The sequence below is a fragment of the Erythrolamprus reginae genome, chromosome 9, assembly GCF_031021105.1.
Source record: "Erythrolamprus reginae isolate rEryReg1 chromosome 9, rEryReg1.hap1, whole genome shotgun sequence".
Classification (NCBI taxonomy): Eukaryota; Metazoa; Chordata; class Lepidosauria; order Squamata; family Dipsadidae; genus Erythrolamprus; species Erythrolamprus reginae.
In genome coordinates, this window is record NC_091958.1 from 6,759,250 (window position 1) to 6,783,348 (window position 24,099).

The window sequence follows — 24,099 nt, forward strand, 5'->3', positions numbered from 1 at the left end:
TTAGTTATTTTTATTTATTTATTTCGTCCAATACACAATGCGGGTTTTAGTGGGTATATAACTATATACACATAGTAAAATACATGATGAAGGTTATAGAGGAGATACCCGTAGTAAAATATATCTATGAAAGAATAGAAAAGAAGATATAGTAATAGAACGTATCAATGAAAGAATAGAAGAAGAGATATAGGAATAGAAGAAAGGTATAGGAGATATAGGAGAGCAATAGGACAGGGGACGTAAGGCACTCGAGTGCACTTGTACTCACTTATATAAACTATATTTACTTTATTATTTATTGATTGATTGATTTTGTCCAATACACAATGAGGTTTTAGTGGATATACACATAGTAAAATACATGATGAAGGTTATAGAGGAGATACTCATAGTAAAATATATCTATGAAAGAATAGAAAAGAAGATATAGTAATAGAACTTATCAATGAAAGAATAGAAGAAGAGATATAGGAATAGAAGAAAGGTATAGGAGATATAGGAGAGCAATAGGACAGGGGACGGAAGGCACTCTAGTGCACTTGTACTCGCCCCTTACTGACCTCTTAGGAATCTGGAAAGGTCAACCGTAGATAATCTAAGGGTAAAGTGTTGGGGGTTTGGGGATGACACTACGGAGTCCAGTAATGAGTTCCACGCTTCGACAACTCGGTTACTGAAGTCATATTTTTTACAGTCAAGTTTGGAGCGGTTAATATTAAGTATAAATCTGTTGTGTGCTCTTGTGTTGTTGTGATTGAAGCTGAAGTAGTCACCGACAGGCAGGACGTTGCAGCATATGATCTTGTGGGCAATACTTAGATCTTGTTTAAGGCGTCTTAGTTCTAGGCTTTCTAGGCCCAGGATTGAAAGTCTAGTCTCGTAGGGTATTCTAAGAATTCGTGAAAGTTTCTTGATCGCTTCCTAAAGGTAGTAATGGGCTGCTGCCTCTATGTGTGGGGGACACAGTTTATGCACTATTTATTGAACACTTAATAATTTTTTAAAATTGTCCTTCCTTCTGTAGTACCTTAGTATGATCCTTAATTACTTTTAAAATAGGAAATTAAATGTTTTTACCCATAAACGCTTTAATCATATGAATCATTATCTAGAACTGAACTTTTAGAGCAATTAAAGAAAATTGAGCTACTTGCCTAATCTGTTATCCTACTGAACCCTGTGAGTTCAGTACAAAACCTTAAAATGTTACTCTCTGTGAACCACTTAGAGAGGGCTGTAAAGCACTGTGAAGCGGTATATAAGTCTAAATGCTATTGCTATTTCTTTTTATTAAACTAGATATAGAAGTTTGACAGCAGAAAAAGACCTCATGGTCCATCTAGTCTGCCCTTATACTATTTTCTGTATTTTATCTTAGGATGGATCTATGTTTATCCCAGGCATGTATAAATTCAGTTACTGTGGATTTATCAACCACGTCTGCTGGAAGTTTGTTCCAAGGATCTACTCCTCTTTCAGTAAAATAATATTTTCTCATGTTGCTTTTGATCTTTCCCCCAACTAACTTCAGATTGTGTCCCCTTGTTCTTGTGTTCACTTCCCTATTAAAAACACTTCCCTCCTGGACCTTATTTAACCCTTTGACATATTTAAATGTTTCGATCATGTCCCCCCTTTTCCTTCTGTCCTCCAGACTATACAGATTGAGTCCATTAAGTCTTTCCTGATACGTTTTATGCTTAAAACCTTCCACCATTTTTGTAGCCCGTCTTTGGACCCGTTCAATTTTATCAATATCTTATTGTAAGTGAGGTCTCCAGAACTGAGCACAGTCTTCCAAATGTGGTCTCACCAGCGCTCTATACAGCAAGATCACAATCTCCCTCTTCCTGCTTGTTATACCTCTAACCTCTAGATCAGTGTTTCCCAACCTTGGCAACTTGAAGATATCTGGACTTCAACTCCCAGAATTCCCCAGCTATCGAATGCCCGTCTTTGGACCCGTTCAATTTTGTCAATATCTTTTACTGTGTTCAGTTCTCCAGAACTGAACACAGTATTCCAAATGTGGTCTCCCCAGCACAGTGGGATCATAATCTCCCTCTTCCTGCTTGTTATACCTCTAGCTATGCAGCCAAGCATCCTACTTGCTTTCCCTACCACCTGACTGCACTGTTCACCCAGAAATCATTACCCCTAAATCCTTCTCTTCTGAAGTTTTTGCTAACACAATACATTATGTTTATGTTTATACCGACAACTGCTATCTTGTCCATGTTTTTGACAAATGAACAAACAAATACAATAAATAGTGATTATTAATTGTCACAAACCTAGCTTAACCCATCCCCAAAATCTGAAACAGGAACCCCAAAACAAATAGACCGAGTGCAACCTATGATAGCAATCAAAGAGAACTGGCTGGTCAAACTTTGCTATTTGATGTTATAAAACGTAGCTGTAGGCTGGGCATGTTCAGCTGACAGCCCAGATAATCATCAGTTTGGAGTGCGAGGCGATGAAATGGTCTCTGCTCTGTTCAATTGAGGATGAGAGGGATCTGAAGTGCTGCAAATACCGTGATGATTCGGTTTCAAGGGCCCGAGAAATGTAGGTGAATGTCTCGCTTGCCGTTGGTCTGCAATTCTCTCCCCAGCGGTCGGCCGGCTTCTTATGCAAACACAGATTCCAAAGAAAAAGCATTGAGAACATAGAACATGATCTCGATTGGAAGGGATCTTGGAGGTCTTCTAGTCCAACCCTCTGCTCAAGCAGAAGACTTTATACAGTTTCATGCAGAAATGGCTGACCAGTGTCTTCTTGAAAGCATCCAGTGTCGGCGCATCCACAAATTCTGAAGGCAACTTCAGTTCCAGTGGTTGATTGTCCTCACTGTTAGGAAGTGTCTGCTCAATTCCAGGTTGTTCTCTCCTTGGTCAGTTTCAATCGTTCGTTCGTTCGTTCCTTCCTTCCTTCCTTTATTTCCTTCTTTCTTTCTTGTTTTCTTCCTCCCTCCTTCCCTCACTCCCTTTCTCTTCTCTCCTCTTCCTCTCTTTCTTTCTTTCTTTCTTCCTTTTCTTTTCCTTCTATTTTCTCTCTTTATCTTTCTTTCTTTCTTCCTTCCTTTCTTTCCTTTCTTTCTTGTTTTCTTCATCCCTCCTTCCCTCCCTCCATTTCTCTTCACTCCTCTTCCTCACTTTCTTCCTTTTCTTTTCCTTCTCTTTTCTCTCTCTCTTTTTCTTTCTTTCTTTCTTCCTTCATTTCTTTCTTTCCTTTCTTTCTTGTTTTCTTCCTCCATCCTTCCCTCCCTCCCTTTCTCTTCTCTCCTCTTCCTCTCTTTCTTCCTTCCTTTTCTTTTCCTTCTCTTTTCTCTCTCTCTTTCTTTCTTCCTTCCTTTCTTTCCTTTCTTTCTTGTTTTCTTCATCCCTCCTTCCCTCCCTCCCTTTCTCTTCACTCCTCTTCCTCTCTTTCTTCCTTTTCTTTTCCTTCTCTTTTCTCTCTCTTTTTCTTTCTTTCATTCTTTCTTTCCTCCCTCCCTCCTCTTCTTCTCCTTCCTTCCTTCCTCTCCGCTTCTCTTTCTCTCTGTCCCATTCTTCCTTTTCTTTTCCTGCCTCCCTTCCTTCTCTCTTTTCTCTTTCTCTCCTTCTCTCCCTCCGTCTCTCTTCTTTACCTTCTCTTCTCTTTCTCTCTTTCTTTCCCCGTCCTCCCAATCCAACAAATCCTGCAAACTGTCATAAGGAAAAAATAATCGCTTTTCCACCCCCCACATCACAGCGACTCTGGGCGGCGTACAGTGACAACAATACATAAAAGAAACCTAATTTACTTTAAAATACTGATGTAGATTACTGAAAGTGTTAAAACCCCATATACAGACATGCACACTCATCAGATTCAATCATTCATAATATTGGCCGGAGACAATCTCATCACTCACGGGCCCCCATGCCCGCCGGCAGTGGTGGGTCTTCAGAGCTTTACAAAAGACCAGGGGTGGGGGGCAGGACGTATCTCCGGAGGAAGTTCGCTCTTGTCTTGATTTCTGGTGTTTTGGAAAATAGGTTGACTCCCTTCTTCTTTGTGGTAGCCCCTCCAAAATTGGAATACTGCTATTAAAGGCAAAGGTTCCCTCGCACATGCGTGCTCGTCATTTCTGGCTCTAGGGGGTGGTGCTGATCTATGTTTCTAAGCTGAAGAGCCACTTCCTCCTTCTTTCCACACTCCCCACTCCCTTCTACCGGTAGCACTGTCGACGTTACCTAGTTTGGTCATGAAATGTCTGCAAGAAAATTGAGAGAGCGCCAAGGAGCCCCCAATCCATCTCCTCCTTCCCTCCTTCTTCCCTTCCTTCCCTACATAAGTGCACTAGTGTGCCTTTCGTCCCCTGTTCCAATTGTCTTTCCTTTCTTTCACCTATCTTATATATTCTCTTCCTTTCATATATCCTCTCCTCTAAGTTCACTTTCACCCTCTTTTATATTATCACATGTCTATCTTTCTTCCTATGTATTTGTGTATTGGACAAATGAATAAATAAAAATAAATAAAATAAATAAATCCTTCCTCCTTCCCTCCCCTCCTCCTCCTCCTCATTTTTCTTCTTCTTCTTCTTCTTCATCTTCTTCTTCATCATCTTCTTCTTCTTCATCATCTTCTTCCTCCTCCTCCTCCTCCTCCTTCTTCCATATAAACATAGAAGATTGACAGCAGAAAACAACTTCATGGTCCATCTAGTCTGCCCTTACACTATTTCCTGTATTTTACCTTAGGACGGATATATGTTTATCCCAGGCATGATTAAATTCATTTACTGTGGATTTACCAACCACGTCTGCTGGAAGTTTGTTCCAAGCATCTACTAATCTTTCAGTAAAATAATATTTTCTCACGTTGCTTTTGATCTTTCCCCCAACCCCAGATTGTGTCCCCTTGTTCTTGTGTTCACTTTCCTACTAAAAACACTACCACCACCACCACCACCACCACCACCTTCTTCTTCTTCTTCTTCTTCTTCTTCTTCTTCTTCCTCCTCCTCCTCCTTCTTCCTCTTCCTCCTCCTCTTCTTCTTCTTCTTCCTCCTCTTCTTCTTCTTCTTCTTCCTCTTCCTCCTTCTCTTCCTCCTCCTCCTCCTCCTCTTCTTCTTCCTCTTCTTCTTCTTCTTCTTCTTCCTTCTTCTTCTTCTTCCTCCTCCTCCTCCCCCTTTAACCTCCAAGAGCAGCCTTTTCCTTAATTATAGTCACTCTGCCACTCCGCTCGATTCTCAAACATATTCTTATTTATTTTAGGCCCCTGGTTTTTCCTTCCACCCCACCCAGGTAATGAAATGTCAGGAGCCTACTTTTTCTGGTTTTGTAGTATGTTGATCAAAGTGACCTTTGAGTGCAAGCAGACACAAATCAATATCGTGCCGAGCGACGTTTGACACATAAAGGTGCAACATATAATAAATGACAATCACCGGCGAGGAGAGGCCGAAAGCACCTGCCAACTTCGGTTCATACTGGCAATTTTCAGACAATGGCGCGTGTTATGTTCAAAGCGAAAATTCATTTGTTCACCTAATAACAGAGATGGGGGAGATATTAAAGGACTGGTTTGGTTAAAGAAATGTTTCATCCCACAGTAATAATTCAGAGGCCAAACGGGGGGGCTGAGTCGATGCTGGTAAAGATATTAAGTTTTGAAAAGCAGCCAAAAGGAGGCCTTTCACAGGTAAACCCGGTCCTCGCTTACCTGTCCCCAGCCAAATAAAATTCCTCATGAATAGCTAAATAAGGCAGAAAAGAATGCAAAGAATCCAGATAGAAACATAGAAGATTGACGGCAGAAAAAGACCTCATGGTCCATCTAGTCTGCCCTTATACTATTTCTTGTATGTTATCTTAGGATGGATAGATGTTTATCCCAGGCATCTTTAAATTCAGTTCCTGTGGCTTTACCAACCACTTCTGCTGGAAGTTTGTCGTTTGGCGGCACCCAGGGGAAGAGCCTTCTCTGTGGCGGCCCCGGCCCTCTGGAACCAACTTCCCACAGAGATTAGAATTGCCCCCACCCTCCTTGCCTTTCGTAAGCTCCTTAAAACCCACCTCTGTCGTCAGGCATGGGGGAATTGAGATATTCCCTTCCCCCTAGGCTTATAAAATTTATGCATGGTATGTCTGTATGTCTGATTGGTTTCTTAAATTGGGGTTTTTTACATTACTTTTAATATTAGATTTGTTCATATTGTCTTTTTACTGTTGTTAGCCGCCCCGAGTCTGCGGAGAGGGGTGGCATACAAATCTAATAAATGAATGAATGAATGAATGAATGAATGAATGAATGAATGAATAGGTTTGTTCCAATCATCTACTACTCTTTCAGTCAAATAATATTTTCTCACGTTGCTTCTGATCTTTCCCCCAACTAACCCCAGATTGTGCCCCCTTGTTCTTGTGTTCACTTTCCTATTAAAAACACTTCCCTCCTGAACCTTATTTAACATTTTTAATGTTTCGATCATGTCCCCCCTTTCCCTTCTGTCCTCCCGACTATACAGATTGAGTTTATGAAGTCTTTCCTGATAGATTTTATGCTTAATATCTTCCACCATTCTTGTAGCCCGTCTTTGGACCCGTTCAATTTTATCCATATCTTTTTGTAGGTGAGGTCTCCAGAACTAAACACAGTATTCCAAATGGGGTCTCACCAGCGCTGTATACAGCGGCATCACAATCTCCCTCTTCCTGCTTGAGATTACTCCTTAATTACCAATAGTTTGTCTAGGGTAGTGTTTCTCAATTATTTTCTGTTACCCCCCCTGGAAGAAGTAAACATTTTGTGTGTCCCCCCCCCCCCCAATATTGTTTGCAATATTCAGCACGTTTTCGCTTAAAAAACTCAAGCGGCTTATCAGCGTAATTGGGGTGTAATGTCTTTAAGTGACACCTTAATTTATTTGGCTTCAAGCTGTCCACTACCAACATTTTTAGACACAGTAAACATAGCGGTCTTTCCTCGTCGCCCACCATAGTCATAGTGAAGCCAAGCGCCACATAGACTTGGTCATATTTCTTCTCCTTAACTTTCGGGAGACTTACGTTTGTCTCATGATCTCCGTCTCTCTCCTCCTTTCTTTTCCTCCCTGTGAAACATTTTTCCATGCTGTCTCTTAAGGGTTTGTTATCTGCACTTTATGTCTCCTGCTCTGTGCTGTGTGCTATTGCTCAGTGCAAATAAACCCTACGCTCTGCGGCAAAAAATATTGCTTCTACTCACAAACGTTTCTATTTAAGAACCTGGTCACGGAATGAATTAAGTTCGTAAGTAGAGAAACCACTGTATAGGCAAATTTGCAACACTGGTGGCAAGAAAGATCATAAAAGGCAAGGAGGTAGGAATTCATTCAACAGCTGTCTTGCTTTATGGTAGAAATTATAAGATTGATTGTGGTCATAAATTAAGGACTACCTGTATTGTAGCTTTGGGATTCTCCTCCAGTTGGAGAGCTTGGGGTCCTGAGGCTGGCATCTCAACCTGTTTACTTGATGGCACTGCCTTTTATCTCTCGGGGTTGGGCTATAAGACCTCCAAGGTCCTTTCCAGCCCTCATTATTCTATGCTCTCTTCCTTCAACGCCTTTTCCACATCCCAGGGTTGTGGAAAATGCAGTCTGAAGGCAGTGACCAAGTTATTACAAGTTTGCATGCTTTATTTATTCTTTCATTCTTTCATTCATTCATTCATTCATCCACCCACCCACCCACCCATCCCCCCCATCCATCCATCCATCCATTCATTTATTATCTTTATATATTGCCCATCTCACTATCTAGAAAGGTAATGGGAATGTATCTTGAGATACTTTTTCTTGCTTACTATTTAGGAAAAATATTTTTTTTAACCCAAAGCAAAAGTTTGACTTCTACTCTTCCCCACTCCTTTTATTTTAAAACTTCCATATATTAAAAATATGTTAGGACCTTACCCAGTCCATTTGCTTTCTAAATTGTCAGTCTTCCGACTGGCAAACGGTGAACGGTAAACAACAGATTTATAACCTGACATAATTAATTGCCGAGAAAGTGACATTTCACATATTATAGACAATCATGAATTATGAGGCCGGCTGGTAGCCATCTCATTCACTGAAATCGGTTGATAAATATGTTTATTCGAGGTCAGCCCAGCCTCATCCATTAGAAATATTGTTTTCTCCAAACATTACATTGATTTAATTTAGCTCTAATCAATTTAAAATGGTTCTGACAATTAACAAAAGCTTCAAATATGACCTTAAAGTAATACGATTCATTAGCTATGTTTAGGATTAAAGTTATCCTAATAGGGCCATTTTTCTTCCAGGGACTGACCGGTGGTCAGTCAAAATGAAATCAATTATTATAAATTATACAGTTTAAGTTGATTATGTAGCGCTTGCTAATTTGTATAAATAAGGACATCAAACAATGGAAGCCATTTATTAATAATTCTCCATCATAGAGCTTTGGTGTCATACTTCCTGCTAAAGCTTCAGGGTCATCTGTTAACTATGAAATGTTATATTCTCTGCTGCCAGGCATGTATGCTAATTAAACCTATAATTAATTGTAACAGTTATAGTTAAAGTCAAAATGCTGATAGCATTCCTTGTCCTATTATTCACGGCAAGCAACTGAATCAAAGGGAATCTAATCAGCAATTCATATGGCAGTCAGGAGTTCAGAACACTTGAAAGCAAGGACTACAGCTGGAACTCATAACTTTTAGGAGGTAATAAAATAATGATTGCAAAAACAAAAAAACAAAAAAACCCACACTCACACTCGCGTTGCAACGTATTAGCATGAACTTGGTGCTGTCATATTGCAAAGCAGTCATTGCTAAGTCATATTAGAGGGAGATGATGATGATGATGATGATGATTATTATTATTATTATTATTATTATTATTATTATTATTTATTAGATTTGTATGCCGCCCCTCTCCGTGGACTCGTGATCCTGCTGTATAAAGGGCTGGTGAGACCCCATTTGGAATACTGTGTTCAGTTCTGGAGACCTCGCCTACAAAAAGATATGGATCAAATTGAACGGGTCCAAAGACGGGCTACAAAAACGGTGGAAGGTGTTAAGCATAAAACCTATCAGGAAAGACTTCATGAACTCAATCTGTATAGTCTGGAGGACAGAAGCGAAAACGTTTGCCATCACAGCTCTAGAAGGAGAACAGAGAAGACCAACAAAGAAGATTAAGGAACTGAAGGCTAAAACACATGAAGAATGGTTTCAGGGATTAGGTATATCTAGAGCAGTGTTTCCCAACCTTGGCAATGTGAAGATATTTGGACTTCAACTCTCGCTGGCTGGGGAATTCTGGGAGTTGAAGTCCAGATATCTTCAAGTTGCCAAGGTTGGGAAACGCTGATCTAGAGGTTAGAGGTATAACAAGCAGGAAGAGGGAGATTGTGATCCTGCTGTATAGAGCGCTAGTGAGACCACATTTGGAATACTGTGCTCAGTTCTGGAGACCTCACCTACAAAAAGATATTGATAAAATTGAATGGGTCCAAAGATGGGTTACAAGAATGGTGGAAGGTCTTAAGCATAAAACCTATCAGGAAAGACTTCATGAACTCAATTTGTATAGTCTGGATGACAGAAGGGAAAGCAGGGACATGATCGAAACATTTAAATATGTTAAAGGGTTAAATAAGGTTCAGGACGGAAGTGTTTTTAATAGGAAAGTGAACACAAGAACAAGGGGGCACAATCTGAGGTTAGCTGGGGGAAAGATCAGAAGCAACGTGAGAAAATATTATTTGACTGAAAGAGTAGTAGATGCTTGGAACAAACTTCCAGCAGACGTGGTTGGTAAACCCACAGCGACTGAATTTAAACATGCCTGGGAAAAACATATATCTATCCTAAGATAAAATACAGGAAATAGTATAAGGGCAGACTAGATGAACCAGAAGGTCTTTTTCTGCCGTCAATCTTCTATGTTTCTATATTGAAGAATTCAAAACTTTGGCAAAAGTAACCTGCCTTTTTAACCTGCCAATAATGCATAATAATAATAATAATAATAATAATAATAATAATAATTATTATTATTATTATTATTATTATTTATTAGATTTGTATGGTGCCCTTCTCTGAAAACTCAGGGTGGCTCACAACAATAATAAACAAGGTACAAACCCAATATTTAAAAACACAATTTAAAAACCCTTATAATAAAATAATCACACAACGCAGACCATACATAAACCAAAGTAGTTAGGCGAGACGTCAATTTCCCCATGCCTGGTGGCAAAGTTGAGTTTTCAACAACTTACGAAAGGCGAGGAGGGTGAGGGCAGTTCTGATATCTGGGGGGAGTTGGTTCCAGAGGGCCGGGGCCACCACAGAGAAGGCTCTTCCCCTGGGTCCCGCCAAACAACATTGTTTAGTCGACGGGACCCGGAGAAGGCCAACTCTGTGGGACCTTATCGGCCGCTGGGATTCGTGCGGCAGAAGACAGTCCCGAAAGTACCCTTCACTGCCTGGAACCCATCCCTGGGAGACCCCCCTGTATAATTTCTATTATGCCCTGTCCTACCTGATTAGGTGACACTGTCAATTCCAGATTTGGGAATCTAGCATAAACAACAGGCGAGGTTGGGGCGAAAAAATTGCATTTCTTTGACAATTCTCAGAAATAACCCCCCACTTTCATGTCAGCTACACCTTTCCCTTCCTGGTTCCTGGAAGTTAATAACACAACAGCTGGAGAGCAACACTTCTTCCGTGTCGCTTGATGTGACAGCATATGCCAGCCACTCAGAACCTGTGATAATTCAAACAGGGGCTGACGGTAGGAAAAGCAGATGGGATGAAACATTATTATTCTCCCTCCGCCTCCCCCTGCCCTCCGTCCTTGAGGGAACCCTAAATAAAATCAAAGCAGATGGGCCATTACAGGCTCATCTGTGTTCAACAACAAGCAACACCGTCACCTCCGAGAGGTGATATATGGCACCTTGGTAGAAAATGACCCTGGGGTGGGAAGAGGACCTCATAAAAACAGCATCCCGCTCCGCTCCGAGAGTTGACCCAGTGGTTCCCAAACTTGGCAACTTTAAGACTTGTGGATTTCAACTCCCAGAATTCTCCAGCCAACTATGCTATGCTATGCTATGTATAGCTATGCTATGCTGGCTGGAGAATTCTGGGAGTTGGAGTCCACAAGTCTTTAAGTTTGGGAACCACTGACTGTTGAAGGAAGGAAAGAGGCTGGAGGAAATATACTGCTCAAAAAAAATAAAGGGGACACCCAAATAACACATCCTGGATCTGAATGAATGGAAATGTTCAGTTCTGGAGACCTCACCTACAAAAAGATATTGACAAAATTGAATGGGTCCAAAGACGGGCTACAAGAATGGTGGAAGGTCTTAAGTATAAAACGTATCAGGAAAGACTTCATGAACTCAATCTGTATAGTCTGGAGGACAGAAGGAAAAGGGGGGACATGATCGAAACATTTAAATATGTTAAAGGGTTAAATAAGGTCTAGGAGGGAAGTGTTTTTAATAGGAAAGTGAACACAAGAACAAGGGGACACAATTTGAAGTTAGTTGGGGGAAAGATCAAAAGCAACGTGAGAAAATATTATTTCACTGAAAGAGTAGTAGATCCTTGGAACAAACTTCCAGCAGACGTGGTTGGTAAATCCACAGTAACTGAATTTAAACATGCCTGGGATAAACATACATCCATTGTAAGATAAAATACAGGAAATAGTACAAGGGCAGACTAGATGGACCATGAGTTCTTTTTCTGCCGTCAGTCTTCTATGTTTCTATGAATATTCTCATTGAATATTCCATTTGCACAACAGCATGTGAAATTGACTGTCGATCAGTGTTGCTTCCTAAGTGGACAGTTTGATTTGTGTCATAATATTTCCCTTGATTTGTGAGGACAAATCAAGGGAAATATTTCTTCACCCAGAGGGTCATTGGTTCATGGAATTCACTTCCAGAAGAGGTCATGACAGCTGTCAGCCTTGATAGCTTCAAGGCAGGATTAGACAGATTCATGGATGCCAAGCATATAGATGGTTATTGAAATGGATGTCCAAGTGCTGCCTCTATGTTGGTTGAGGCAGGCAGGATTCCCTTGAGTACCATTTGTTGGGGGTCAAGGGAAAAGGAGGGTCTTGCCTTCTCTTTCAGCTCAAGATCCCCTTGGACAATTGGTGGGTCACTATATGACACAGAATGCTGGACTCGATGGGCTTTGGCACTGATTCAGCATGGCTCTTCTTATGTTCTTATGATTTCACAGGAGTTTGATTTACTTGAAGTTATATTCTGGTTTTTTTTTAAGTGTTCCCTTTATTTTTTTTGAGCAGTGTATATTCACATAGGTCTGTTTATCAGAAAGCAAATTTGGCCCCCAGCCCAGGGAAGATCTCAGCAGCTGGCTTGGGCCTTCTGGTTCTCTCTCCTCCACTTCACCTGCAAATGCCGTCACAATTGGGGGCACCCGTGCAACGGAATTCCTGTAACATCTCTCGCACGGTTTTTTTCCCCTCCTAAGAGAAGTTTGAGAAGAGAGGTTATTGGCGGAATCTGGGAATCTGAAATCACAAGGTTCAACCAGTCGCAAGACCAACTGACCACCTATATAAACAAAGAAGGCACTTCACCCAAAAATGCAGCTGATGTTGTTAGCAGTAGCAGGTATAACAATAAGCTACGGTCGAATTGTTATTTTGGGGTATTTGGTGGACATGCTGGAAATGTAAGAAAACGCAGGGCACTTACTTTTGTTTATGGTGGGCTTGTACAGAGACGAAAAAATATTGGAAAAAAGTGAGTAACTGGTTACAACAAATAACAGGTTTAACAATCGAGTATACACCTGAATTCTTTTTATTAGGAATGATGAAAGGGTCTTATCCTAAAAATGTAAGATATTTAATTTTGCACATGATAGCGGCAAGGATATTATTTGCACAAAAATCCACTAATAGTGGAAGACAAAGAGATAATCAAGAAAATATATGAATGTGCCGAGATGGACAGGCTGACTATGGAACTAAATAATCAAATTGATTCGGATTATTACTCAATCTGGACGAAATGGTATTCATGAACTAAAAAGAGGAATCCCCAACAAGAGTAGGAATAAGATATTTATATGTACAAAGGTAATCAAAGGTATATTCGACAAGAATGTATATACATGATGCAGATTCACCAGTAAAGATGAATATATGTTGTATGGAAAAATAAAAAAGCATTAATAAACATATAAATAATTAAAAAAACAATAACCTATGGGACCGCCTCCTGCCACATGAATCCCAGTGACCGGTTGTCCCACAGAGTTGGCCTTCTCCAGGTCCCATCAACTAGACAATGCTGGTTGGCGGGGCCTAGCGGCAGAGCCTTCTCTGTGGGGGGGCCGGCCCCCTGGAATCAGCTCCCCCCGGAGATCCGTATTGCCCCCAACCTCCTTGTCTTCTGCAAGAGTCTCAAGACTCACTTATGTCGCCAGGCCTGGGTCCATTAGATTCTTGCCCGCTGGCCGATGAATGGACTGAGAGAAACCGATTGGATGGAAATGGATAGGGCTTTTAGTTTTAGATGATATATTTAATTAATTGGACCCAAAATGTTATGTATTGTTTTATTATATTTGTGAGCTACCCCGAGTCCTCGGAGAGGGGTGGAACAAAAGTCAAACAAACAAGCAAACAAACAAACAAACAAACAAACAAACAAATAAATAAATAAATAACATACAAGTCAGTGTTATATAGATGTTTGTCATGAATAAGCAGTGTTAAGATTAAAAATTGTGTCTCGGGGCGAAAGATGAAGCTCAGGATCTATCGACAGTGGATTGGACTCAGCTGGTGGGTCTTTTCCAAGGCTGGTCCTTCAAATCCCAACCCTTTGATTAATTAGGTTCAATTCTTTTTTTTCCAGGAGGGACTTCGGCCAATTGGCCTTGCTCTGGATGCTTCTGCCTGCCAGACGTTTGGATGGCCAAGTAAGTGGCTTTATTAAAAGTCCATTTTTCCCCTCCTCTAATCCAGAGCCAATTTTTTTTTTTTTTTTTGGTAAGTGAGACAGGTGAGTTTTGCACAATGTTACGAGCTTTCTTGCCACAGTTGTTAAGATAGAAAAAAGAAAAAAAATGTTTGTGACTTCCCAACTGACTTTGCTGGTCAGGTGGTCACAAAAGGAGATCATAGAAACATAGAAACATAGAAGTCTGACGGCAGAAAAAGACCTCCTGGTCCATCTAGTCTGCCCTTATACTATTTTCTGTATTTTATCTTAGGATGGATATGTGTTTATCACGTGATCACGTGACCTCAGGACACCATGACGGTTGTATGAGTTACTTGCCAAGGATGCTGCAAAGTTTGTAAGTGTGAAACATGATCATAAGCCACTTTTTTTCCCAGTGCCGTCGTAACTTTGAACAGTCGCTAAAAAACTGTTTCAAGTCAAGTCTACCACCTGTATATGGTTATGTGTATATAATTTTTGAATATCTCCATAGAAGTGATCTGATAATATGTTCAATGAACTGGCCCATAGTGAAGTACAAATTTCAAGTCAAGTCACAATCACAAAAATGTGCATTTTTCTGTTTACTATGAATTCATAAAGCTGGCCTTTTAAAAAGTCTCAAATTTCTTCCAGCCCCTGAAGTGGAACTACAATTTAGAAAAATCAGTTCTAATCTCAAGTATTTCACTTGTACAACACTGTACAGAAAGCGTTGAGCTGGTAGGATATTCACTTCATCAGACACTGCAGCTCATTATTTCAAAAGTACAGCCAGGATGCAAAATATTTTTTTCTCAGCTAATCTTATTTCCTTTGGCTAACCCTTACTGAAAGTGCATGAAATACAAAAGCAATTCTCTCACACACCAAAACCTGTGGATACATTTTTAAAGAAAAAATTAAATTCAGTATTTACACTACCACCTCAATATATACATATTTTTAATATACAGTGTTCCCTCAATTTTCGCGGGGGATGCGTTCTGAGACCGCCCGCGAAAGTTGAATTTCCGCGAAGTAGAGATGCGGAAGTAAATACACCATTTTTGGCTATGAACAGTATCACAAGCCATCCCTTAACACTTTAAACCCCTAAATTACCATTTCCCATTCCCTTAACAACCATTTACTCACCATTATTACTGGTACTCACCACTGAATAAGACACTTAGTGATCCTGATATTTGTAAACATAATTATTTATTAACAATAATATTTTTTTTGTTATTTATTTGCAAAAATTATTAGTTTGGCAATGACGTATGATGTCATCAGGCAGGAAAAACCGTGGTATAGAAAAAACCCGCGAAGTATTTTTTAATTAATATTTTTTTAAAAACCGTGGTATAGGCTATTCGTGAAATTTGAACCCGCAAAAATCAAGGGAACACTGTATATCCGTCCTAAGATAAAATACAGGAAATAGTGTAAGGGCTGAGTAGATGGACCATGAGGTCTTTTTCTGCCGTCAATCTTCTATGTTTCTATCTGGGTGTATACGAAAAAATTTATTGACACTTAGAAAAATTAATGGGGGTGCAATTGCATTTCAAATGCTACTACAAAGCATTCCAGTGTTACACACACACAACATTTTTAGTCTCTGTGTGTGATGATGATCAACCAGCAATTGTGTATCAATTCCACAAGGTGGCATCTGGAGCATATTTTTTTAACCTAGTGTAGCCACAAACAAAAATGAATACAAGGTTTGTGTAGCCACAAACAAAAATGAATACAAGGTTTGTGTAGCCACAAACAAAAATGAATACAAGGTTGTCTTTCCAACATCAAAATATATTAAAGGAGTTTAAAAGTAGGTTTGCTGCAAAGGAACCTATGTTCAGATACCCACAGTTGAAATTGGTGTTGAGAATGTGTAATGAGTGCATTATAGCTTGTCGCGCAATGAAAAGACATGCACTTTTATGTATCTATGCCAGAGGTCTTCAATCTTAGCAACTTTAAGACTTGTGGACTTCAACTCCCTGAATTCTCAAGCAGCTGGCTGGAGAATTCTTGGAGTTGAAGACCACAACTTTTAAAGTTTGGGGACCCCTGGTCCATGGCAGCTTTGATAGCCAGAAGCCTGTTAACAGGCGTTAAGATCATAGAGAAATGCCTTGGCTGTCAGATTTTGGGCTATCTAGCCAATGGGTCCATCTTAAACAAGATTACATGCCCATCTTTCGCTCTCTACCAGATGGGACATGTTGATGACACTCACTTATGAAAGGCACCAAAGCTGTTAATTGCAACTATAAATGCAATATTGCACTAGGGTTATTCTGTTCTAAAGAACAACTTTTCATCATTTGGAACAAAAACTGTTTTCTTACATTCTCTGTAAAGTTCCTCATTTTGGAGGACTTCTTCTGGAAACACATCAAGGGATTCTGGTCATTTTCTTAACTTTCTCAAACCACCCTATATTTCGGTTTCTCAATGCAACACCTGCTTTCAGCCGGACATCAGGTCAAGGAAATATTTAAACAAATAATTTTAGATGTTAATGCACAAACTGATATTGAGGCACTTTCTAAGTGCAGGTCACTGAAATGGTTAGCCAAGAACAAAACAGCCTTTCAACTAGAAAAATACCTGACAATGGGTCTGACCCAATACCATAGAACAGCACTCACTAGAGCAAGATTTGAGCAGTTAGATTCTATGGTCAAATATGGACGATTCCACCAAGTACCATATTTTGAGAGAACATGCACTTGTGGTGCACCAGAAATAGAAGACATTGCACATGTGCTACTCAATTGTAAACTATACTCCTCAGTAAGACCTCAGTATTTACAGCCCCTACTTGACAAAATCATACACTGGGACTGTAATAAACAATTATCATATTTTCTTCAGGGTACAAATATATATGTAGTTTCTAGAACCACTAAGTTTATAGTCAGGACTGTTCAGATGAGAATACGTTTTATAGAACATATTGGGGTGGCATGCAAAGGAGCTGAACTCACTTAAGAATATTTTATATCAGTATCTTAGATTTGTTTAATATAATCCTTTGCATGAGTTACATTCTCATGTTTTACTACTCAATTTTAGCATATTATACTGCATTTTAACTTATTATTTATTCAAATTCCCTCTATTTTAGCCAATTTTATTGTATTTTAACCAGTCACAGTTTTATGATGACCGATGTGGTCCTTTTTCTCGCTTTGATATGGTCAATTGACTAATCAAATAAAGTTGATATTGATTGATATATTGGTCATTTTCTTTGCATTTTTTCCAAATGCCAAGCCCAATGCACATGTACGTGACAGCATTCAGCATAAATAAACTTTTAGGCTGCAACTGTCAGGTTTGCAGGCTTAAGTCTCAAGCTTCTTCAATTATACTATCACTCTTTTCTCTTACACTATGTATAAAAGTTCTTCCACCCCCAAAGCTAGTAAAGTAAAGCACAAAATTTTTAATGGGGTCATCCTTTCCCCTCAAACCTTGGAAACCTTTCAGGCATTCTAAATAAACGACACAGCCACAAAAATGATGAGTTTATTAAATACTAGTACAGAAATAATATAGGGTATCATTTCTTTTTCCCGATCTGAAGGAATTAAGGCTTCACACACGCCATCTGACAAATGTCCTAAGCTCTCGGTTGAGACACTCAATTGAGGAGACAACTGCACTCCAACCACAAAATCTTTTATTTTTGTTCTTCTAAAAATTGTGCAAGCCAATGCAGAACATAAAGTTTGTTACAATGGCGGAATAAATAAAAACCCAAACCTCGAAAGAGGCAGTTCGGGTCAAGGTAAAAATCCAATTCAGCTTTCGTATTGATTCAAGGGCTATTCTTCGTGGCAATCTCAGCCCCCGGGGAAACCAAAAGATGACACTTTTATAATGTCTTGCTTACACGCCAAAGTCATAGAAACCGCGATCTCAAATTGAAATGATTCCACTTCTGTCGAATTCCTTCTGCAGGGCAATGGCTTAAAGGTCACTTTTCACAGTACCGCTGGAGACCTTTTAGAGCAGGGTATATAAAAACGCCCCAATCACGATGGGTGAAACAGAAGAGGAAATAGAAAGGGAAAGGAAAGCATTTGCCACGTGTGTTTTATTGCACAATACATTCAACAGGGACAGTCTATCACCAGCGAAGACTTCCCCTCCCACTGCACTATCAGAAAAAAAGCTGGAAAGGATCCTTATATATCAAAACCATGTCTCCTATACCACCCCCAATGTGAATATTGGGGGTTCCATGTATCCTATACCACTCCAATGTGATTATTGGGGGTTCCATATCTCTTATACCACTCCCAATGTGATTATTGGGAGTTCCATGTCTCCTATACCACTCCCAATGTGATTATTGGGGGCTCCATGTCTCCTATACCACTCCCAATGTGATTATTGGGAGTTCCATGTCTCCTATACCACTCCCAATGTGATTATTGGGGGCTCCATGTCTCCTATACCACCCCCAATGTGATTATTGGGAGTTCCATGTCTCCTATACCACTCCCAATGTGATTATTGGGGGTTCCAAGATTCAGTTAGCCACCAGCTTTCTAGATCGTGCCGTTTTATTCAGATCTCACCTCCACGTAAACTTCTGTCCAAGGATTGGAGCCGCATCCTCAGCTGACCTGAGAATGACTCTGGGTGATGGATGGATGTGTTCCTGTCCTTAATTCTCCACACCCCTGCAACCTGACAAAAAGATGGAGCTTGTTTTCTGACCAGTATCTCTTTCCACAGAGTTCTTTTGATTACGGCTCATTACCTCTGCCCACATTCTTTCATCCTGCTGCTCCATCAGGATTTGCCGTTTTCCACTCAGCCCAAGCCAACTGGAGCCCAACGTGTTCTCAAACCACAATTACACAACTCTCTTCTGAGTTCCCACGAATGTTCAAAGGAAAAGCAGGATAGGTAGGGACAAGAAGGGCATCCAATCACGAGTTACACAAATGAGAATTAATGCAATGAGTTGGCAGCCCTGCTGTGCAATTAGAAATCCATTGAAAAATGCTTTAGGTGCCTAATTACTCTCTCCATCACAGCAAGCTGATCTTAAGAGACATTCAGCACCCACCACCCATTCTGAAGGTTTATTATTATTATTATTATTATTATTATTATTATTATTATTATTATTATTATTAAAAACAAGAGATCTATTTCATAAGTCTCTATATCATTCATGGGGTCTTTCCCCCCCACGCTCACCTCACATGTTTTCAGCTACTGTTTTCAAAATGTACCTAAGGCAACGATAGCAGGTTTTCCTCCACACACTGTCGAAAAACTATTACATCTACAGTTCATAAAAATACTCAATACGACATTGAATACTTCAAACAAGCTGGTAATGTTTTGCCATGTACTGAACAGCAAGTCAAATGATTTAACTACACGCTGGCTCAATATAATCCTTTGAGATGATAAATGTGCGAGCACGGTTCTAAAGCACAAAACTGAATGAAAAAAAATCCAATGCTTGCCTTCCATTTAATAGACAACAGATTTCATTTCCATGGCATTCCCTGAGACCAAAAAATAAGTGCACAATAATAACTAGCAACTGAGGTCTTAAACATGCTACTATTACATATGGCGTCTATGGGGTACATTTATCCCAAATGTACGATGTGGTGATTATTGTCCTCACAATCCTATTTTGTAGACACTGGAATGAGACAACTCGAGGCAGCCAACTTGCCACGGTCAACGCGCCATGGGACAATTTCAACAATTCAATTAATTAAAATAATTTTTAGAAATATTTTAATTGTTGTCATTCACATTTCATTTTGTCTGTCCTTTGGCATTCTTTCTTTAATGATTTTATTCCACTACTCCTTCAATATTAGTATAACTATTGTCCCATGGCGAGTTTTTCTTGACCCAAAGACAGTCAAACCCACCCAATCAACATACAGTACCGAAAAGTCCCATTGGGTGAACGAACTACAACCATAAAGGCAGCCTATGCTGATAGCAAAACAGCAAAGAATACCTTGATAGGATTAAAATTGACTTGCATTCCCTCGGTCAGAACTGTGGAAGAAATGTATTAGAAGACTGGATTTCTTGCGTAATCCAAATTTGCCCTCTAGATGCAGAAACATGCGAACACATAAGCTATTACCTAACAGCACACAGAAAGATAATTTAATGGAGTGGTTTTTGAAAGATCTCTACGACAGCTCTTAAACTGATATGAATTGATCTCATCCAATTTACGATGCTGAACTGCAAGCTGTCAGAGGGTCTTTTCCTTGTCACTAAAGGAAAGGAGAATACGCTCCTTTCTTCCTAGGAATTGAAAAATTGACCAAGATTCTTCCCTAAGGCGTGCAGAACACATGCTGAAAAAGTTTCCAAAACTCATTTTTGGGGGGGAACAGGTTTTCGGGATTCTTCCATTGCAGAAATCAAACTTGAAGACAGCAGGAAATGGAATGCCTTTCAGGATTAGCTTTGAAGATGGGCATGTCCATGGAAAGACACCATACTGGTTCATCCACACATTCCCAGAAGTGATCTCACAAACGGCATCAAGCGCATGGAACAGGACCCAGGAAGTTGTGCAAGGGAGGCCAATCTTGCCAAAAGAGGCCACTTCTGGAGCTCATTCGGAGTACCGCTGCAAGGTGGCAGTAGAGATGTTCTGGGTTTTGTGATTTCACTTATTCCAGGTCAAAATAAGAAGCAAAAAAGACCTTGATGCCAAGGGCGTAAGGCTGGTCTTACAGACACAATGGGTACGACGCTGGGAAACAAACAACCCCCCCCCCAAAAAAAAATATAGTCCCCTTCCTTTAGGCTGTGCAGGATCAGAAGAATAAGCAGAAGACCCCAGAGGGGGCGCTATCTTCGGTCTATGTAAACAGTTTCTCTGAAACACAACCTAAATTTTACAATCGCTTCATTTGGACTTTTTTTATTTAAAAAACAAACACACACACACAGACACACACACGTACGTCCAAGAGTGAAAACATTCGAGTGTTTCAGCAACACAACACACACCACACTGTAGAATGGTTCCATTCTCCCTTTCCGTTAAAATAGCTTCTTCCTCTTTCTACTTCTTTGACTTCCGTTCCTATCGAAGCATCTGTTGCCAGCAACAGACGCGCAAGCTGAGAAGCTCCGTTGAGTTTCCTTGGGCCACCGTCCAGCCACTGGGAAGAGGCTCCTTCCTCGCGAGAGTCCCCCACCTCTTACTTGTACAAACTCATCGTAGGGCTCTGATACATGCACATGTAAGCGTCGCAAAGGAGCCTCCGCGCACAGCCTTGAATCCTCCTCGAGTCCAGAGAGTGCAATTCGTCCAGCGACATTTTCAGATACTCGCCAACTTCTGGGCACGGAGTCACTTGAGGGATGTTAAAACCATTTTGACCTCCTTGGGAGAAAAAAAAAAGGCAGGACACGGGATTATTGTCCCCAGCAGGACAACAACTATGATGTTCTGAGATGACCGTATGTCTGTCTATCTATCTTATCTATCTATCTATCTATCTATCTATCTATCTATCTATCTATCTATCTATCTATCTATTTATTAGATTTGTATGCCGCCCCTTTCCGTAGACTCGGGGCGGCTCACAACACAATAAAAACAGTTTATAACAAATCTAATAATTTACAATATAAAATATTTTAAAACCACATTATTAAACAGATATACACACAAGCATACCATACATAAATTGTATAGGCCCGGGGGAGATATCTCAGTTCCCCCATGCCTGACGACAAAGGTGGGTTTTAAGGAGTTTGCGAAAGGCAAGGAGGGTAGGTGCAGTTCTAATCTCTGGGGGGAGCTGGTTCCAGAGGGTCAGGGTTGCCACAGAGAAGGCTCTTCCCCTGGGGCCCGCCAACCGACATTGTTTAGTTGACGGGACCCGGAGAAGGCCCACTCTGTGGGACCTAATCGGTCGCTGGGATTTGTGCGGCTGAAGGCGGTCTCGGAGATATTCTGGTCCGATGCCATGAAGGGCTTTAAAGGTCATAAAAGTCATGGCTGTCCCAAAGGTGCTTTCAAGAGGCAACTGGACTTTATGATTTTTTCTTTGAAGATGTTTCTCTTCTTGTCCAAGAAGCTTCTTCAGCTTCTTCAGAGACCTGATAAGGTCTCTGAAGCAGGAAGAGGGAGATTATGATCCCGCTATATAGAATGCTGGTGAGACCACATTTGGAATACTGTGTTCAGTTCTGGAGACCTCACCTACAAAAAGATATTGACAAAATTGAACGGGTCCAAAGACGGGCTACAAGAATGGTGGAAGGTCTTAAGCATAAAACGTATCAGGAAAGACTTCATGAACTCAATCTGTATAGTCTGGAGGACAGAAGGAAAAGGGGGGACATGATCGAAACATTTAAATATATTAAAGGGTTAAATAAGGTTCAGGAGGGAAGTGTTTTTAATAGGAAAGTGAACACAAGAACAAGGGGACACAATCTGAAGTTAGTTGGGGGAAAGATAAAAAGCAACATGAGAAAATATTATTTTACTGAAATAGTAGTAGATCCTTGGAACAAACTTCCAGCAGACGTGGTAGATAAATCCACAGTAACTGAATTTAAACATGCCTGGGATAAACATATATCCATCCTAAGATAAAATACAGAAAATAGTATAAGGGCAGACTAGATGGACCATGAGGTCTTTTTCTGCCGTCAGACTTCTATGTTTCTATGTTTCTATAACCATTTGTCTGAAACAGAGCACGGGGTTGGACTAAAAGACCTCCAAGGTCCTTTCCAATTCTATTATTTTATTATATTGTCTCCTTCAACTTTCCATTTCCTGCCACCGTCCAATTTCATTTTAGATGGAATTTTGGGAATTCACTGGTTTTGGTCTACAGCAGAAGTCTTCAAACTTGGCAATTTCAAGACTTGTAGACTTCAATTCCCAGAATTCTGGGAGTTGAAGTCCACAAGTCTTTAAGTTGTCAGGTTTCAGAACCCCAGTAAGAAGATATATGACGAGTAGAATCCGAGACCAAGCTACAAGAAATAAATTGGAACCACTCTATAATGTTAGATTTGTTTTCGCTGGAACATTGTTTTTATTATTGTTGTGAGCCACCCTGAGTCTTCAGAAAGGTGCGGCATACAAATCTAATAAATTGAAAATTGAATTGAATATGTAAATAGATAATTTGCTCTTGGCTTAAAGTGGGTTATATAAGAAACACCCCCGATATGGTGGTGGGATATGTGTGTGTGTCGGGGTGGTGGGCATTTTTCACCATGCACTGTTTTATGTCATGTGTATATTAATAAATTATGTGTATATTAATAAAAATATATTTTTTGAAAAGTTTCAGAACCCCTAGTGTACAGCGTTAAGCTAGCCTTTCTCAACAAAGTGCCCTGCAATCTGGGGAATATTGACAGGGCTTCAAATGTGGACGGCCATGATTGAAAGACTGGGGGATGTTGCTTCAACCATGACATGTCTCACAACAGATGTTAAGTGCTAAGAAGTTCATTAATATAAGGACCAGGCTACTAGTTGAAACTTCACAAAAGAGAATACATACCATCCCGATCGGCCATGCTGTCAAAAAAGAGCCAAGAGGAATCTTCCTTGCCATATTTAACAAAAGCCACATAGTGGCTTGTCTCTATACAAAGAACGGCAAAGAGCTCCATCTTCTGACAAGGAATGCAGCTGTGCCTCCAATCCCAGTCTGGCAAATCTTTCGGAAGTGACACTGGGTTGAATTTATGACTCTGCCTTTTGGGGTGAAGATGAACCTATAATGGATATGGAGGGAAGAAACTTTTAGCAAAGGGAATTATATTCTATGGCCCCTTTTTGAAGGAACTCAGATCTCACACAAGACAGCAATATCAAAAATGAATTTCTAGGATGTTTGGGAAAGAAAGAAAGAAAGAAAGAAAGAAAGAAAGAAAGAAAGGAAGGAAGGAAGGAAGGAAAGAAGGATGGAAAGAAGGATGGAAAGAAAGAAAGAAAGAAGGAAGGATGGAAGGAAGGATGGAAAGAAGGAAGGAAGGAAAGAGAAAGAAAGAAAGAAAGAAAGAAAGAAAGAAAGAAAGAAAGAAA

General features: G+C 40.2%; 1 protein-coding gene across 4 annotated transcripts in view; it reads right to left on the reverse strand.

The window, feature by feature from the left end:
- Positions 1–20,936: 20,936 nt before the first annotated feature.
- Positions 20,937–24,099, reverse strand: part of CYLD (CYLD lysine 63 deubiquitinase) — a 29,432-nt gene continuing 26,269 nt past the window's right edge. For all 4 annotated transcript variants that reach the window (XM_070760190.1, XM_070760191.1, XM_070760188.1 and 1 more), the window contains 2 exons: positions 23,573–23,789; positions 20,937–21,420 (listed from right to left, as the gene is read on the reverse strand). In XM_070760190.1, the coding sequence (XP_070616291.1) occupies positions 21,236–21,420; positions 23,573–23,789 (402 nt within the window). In that variant the 3' untranslated portion in view covers positions 20,937–21,235. The remainder of the gene's footprint in view (positions 21,421–23,572; positions 23,790–24,099) is intronic.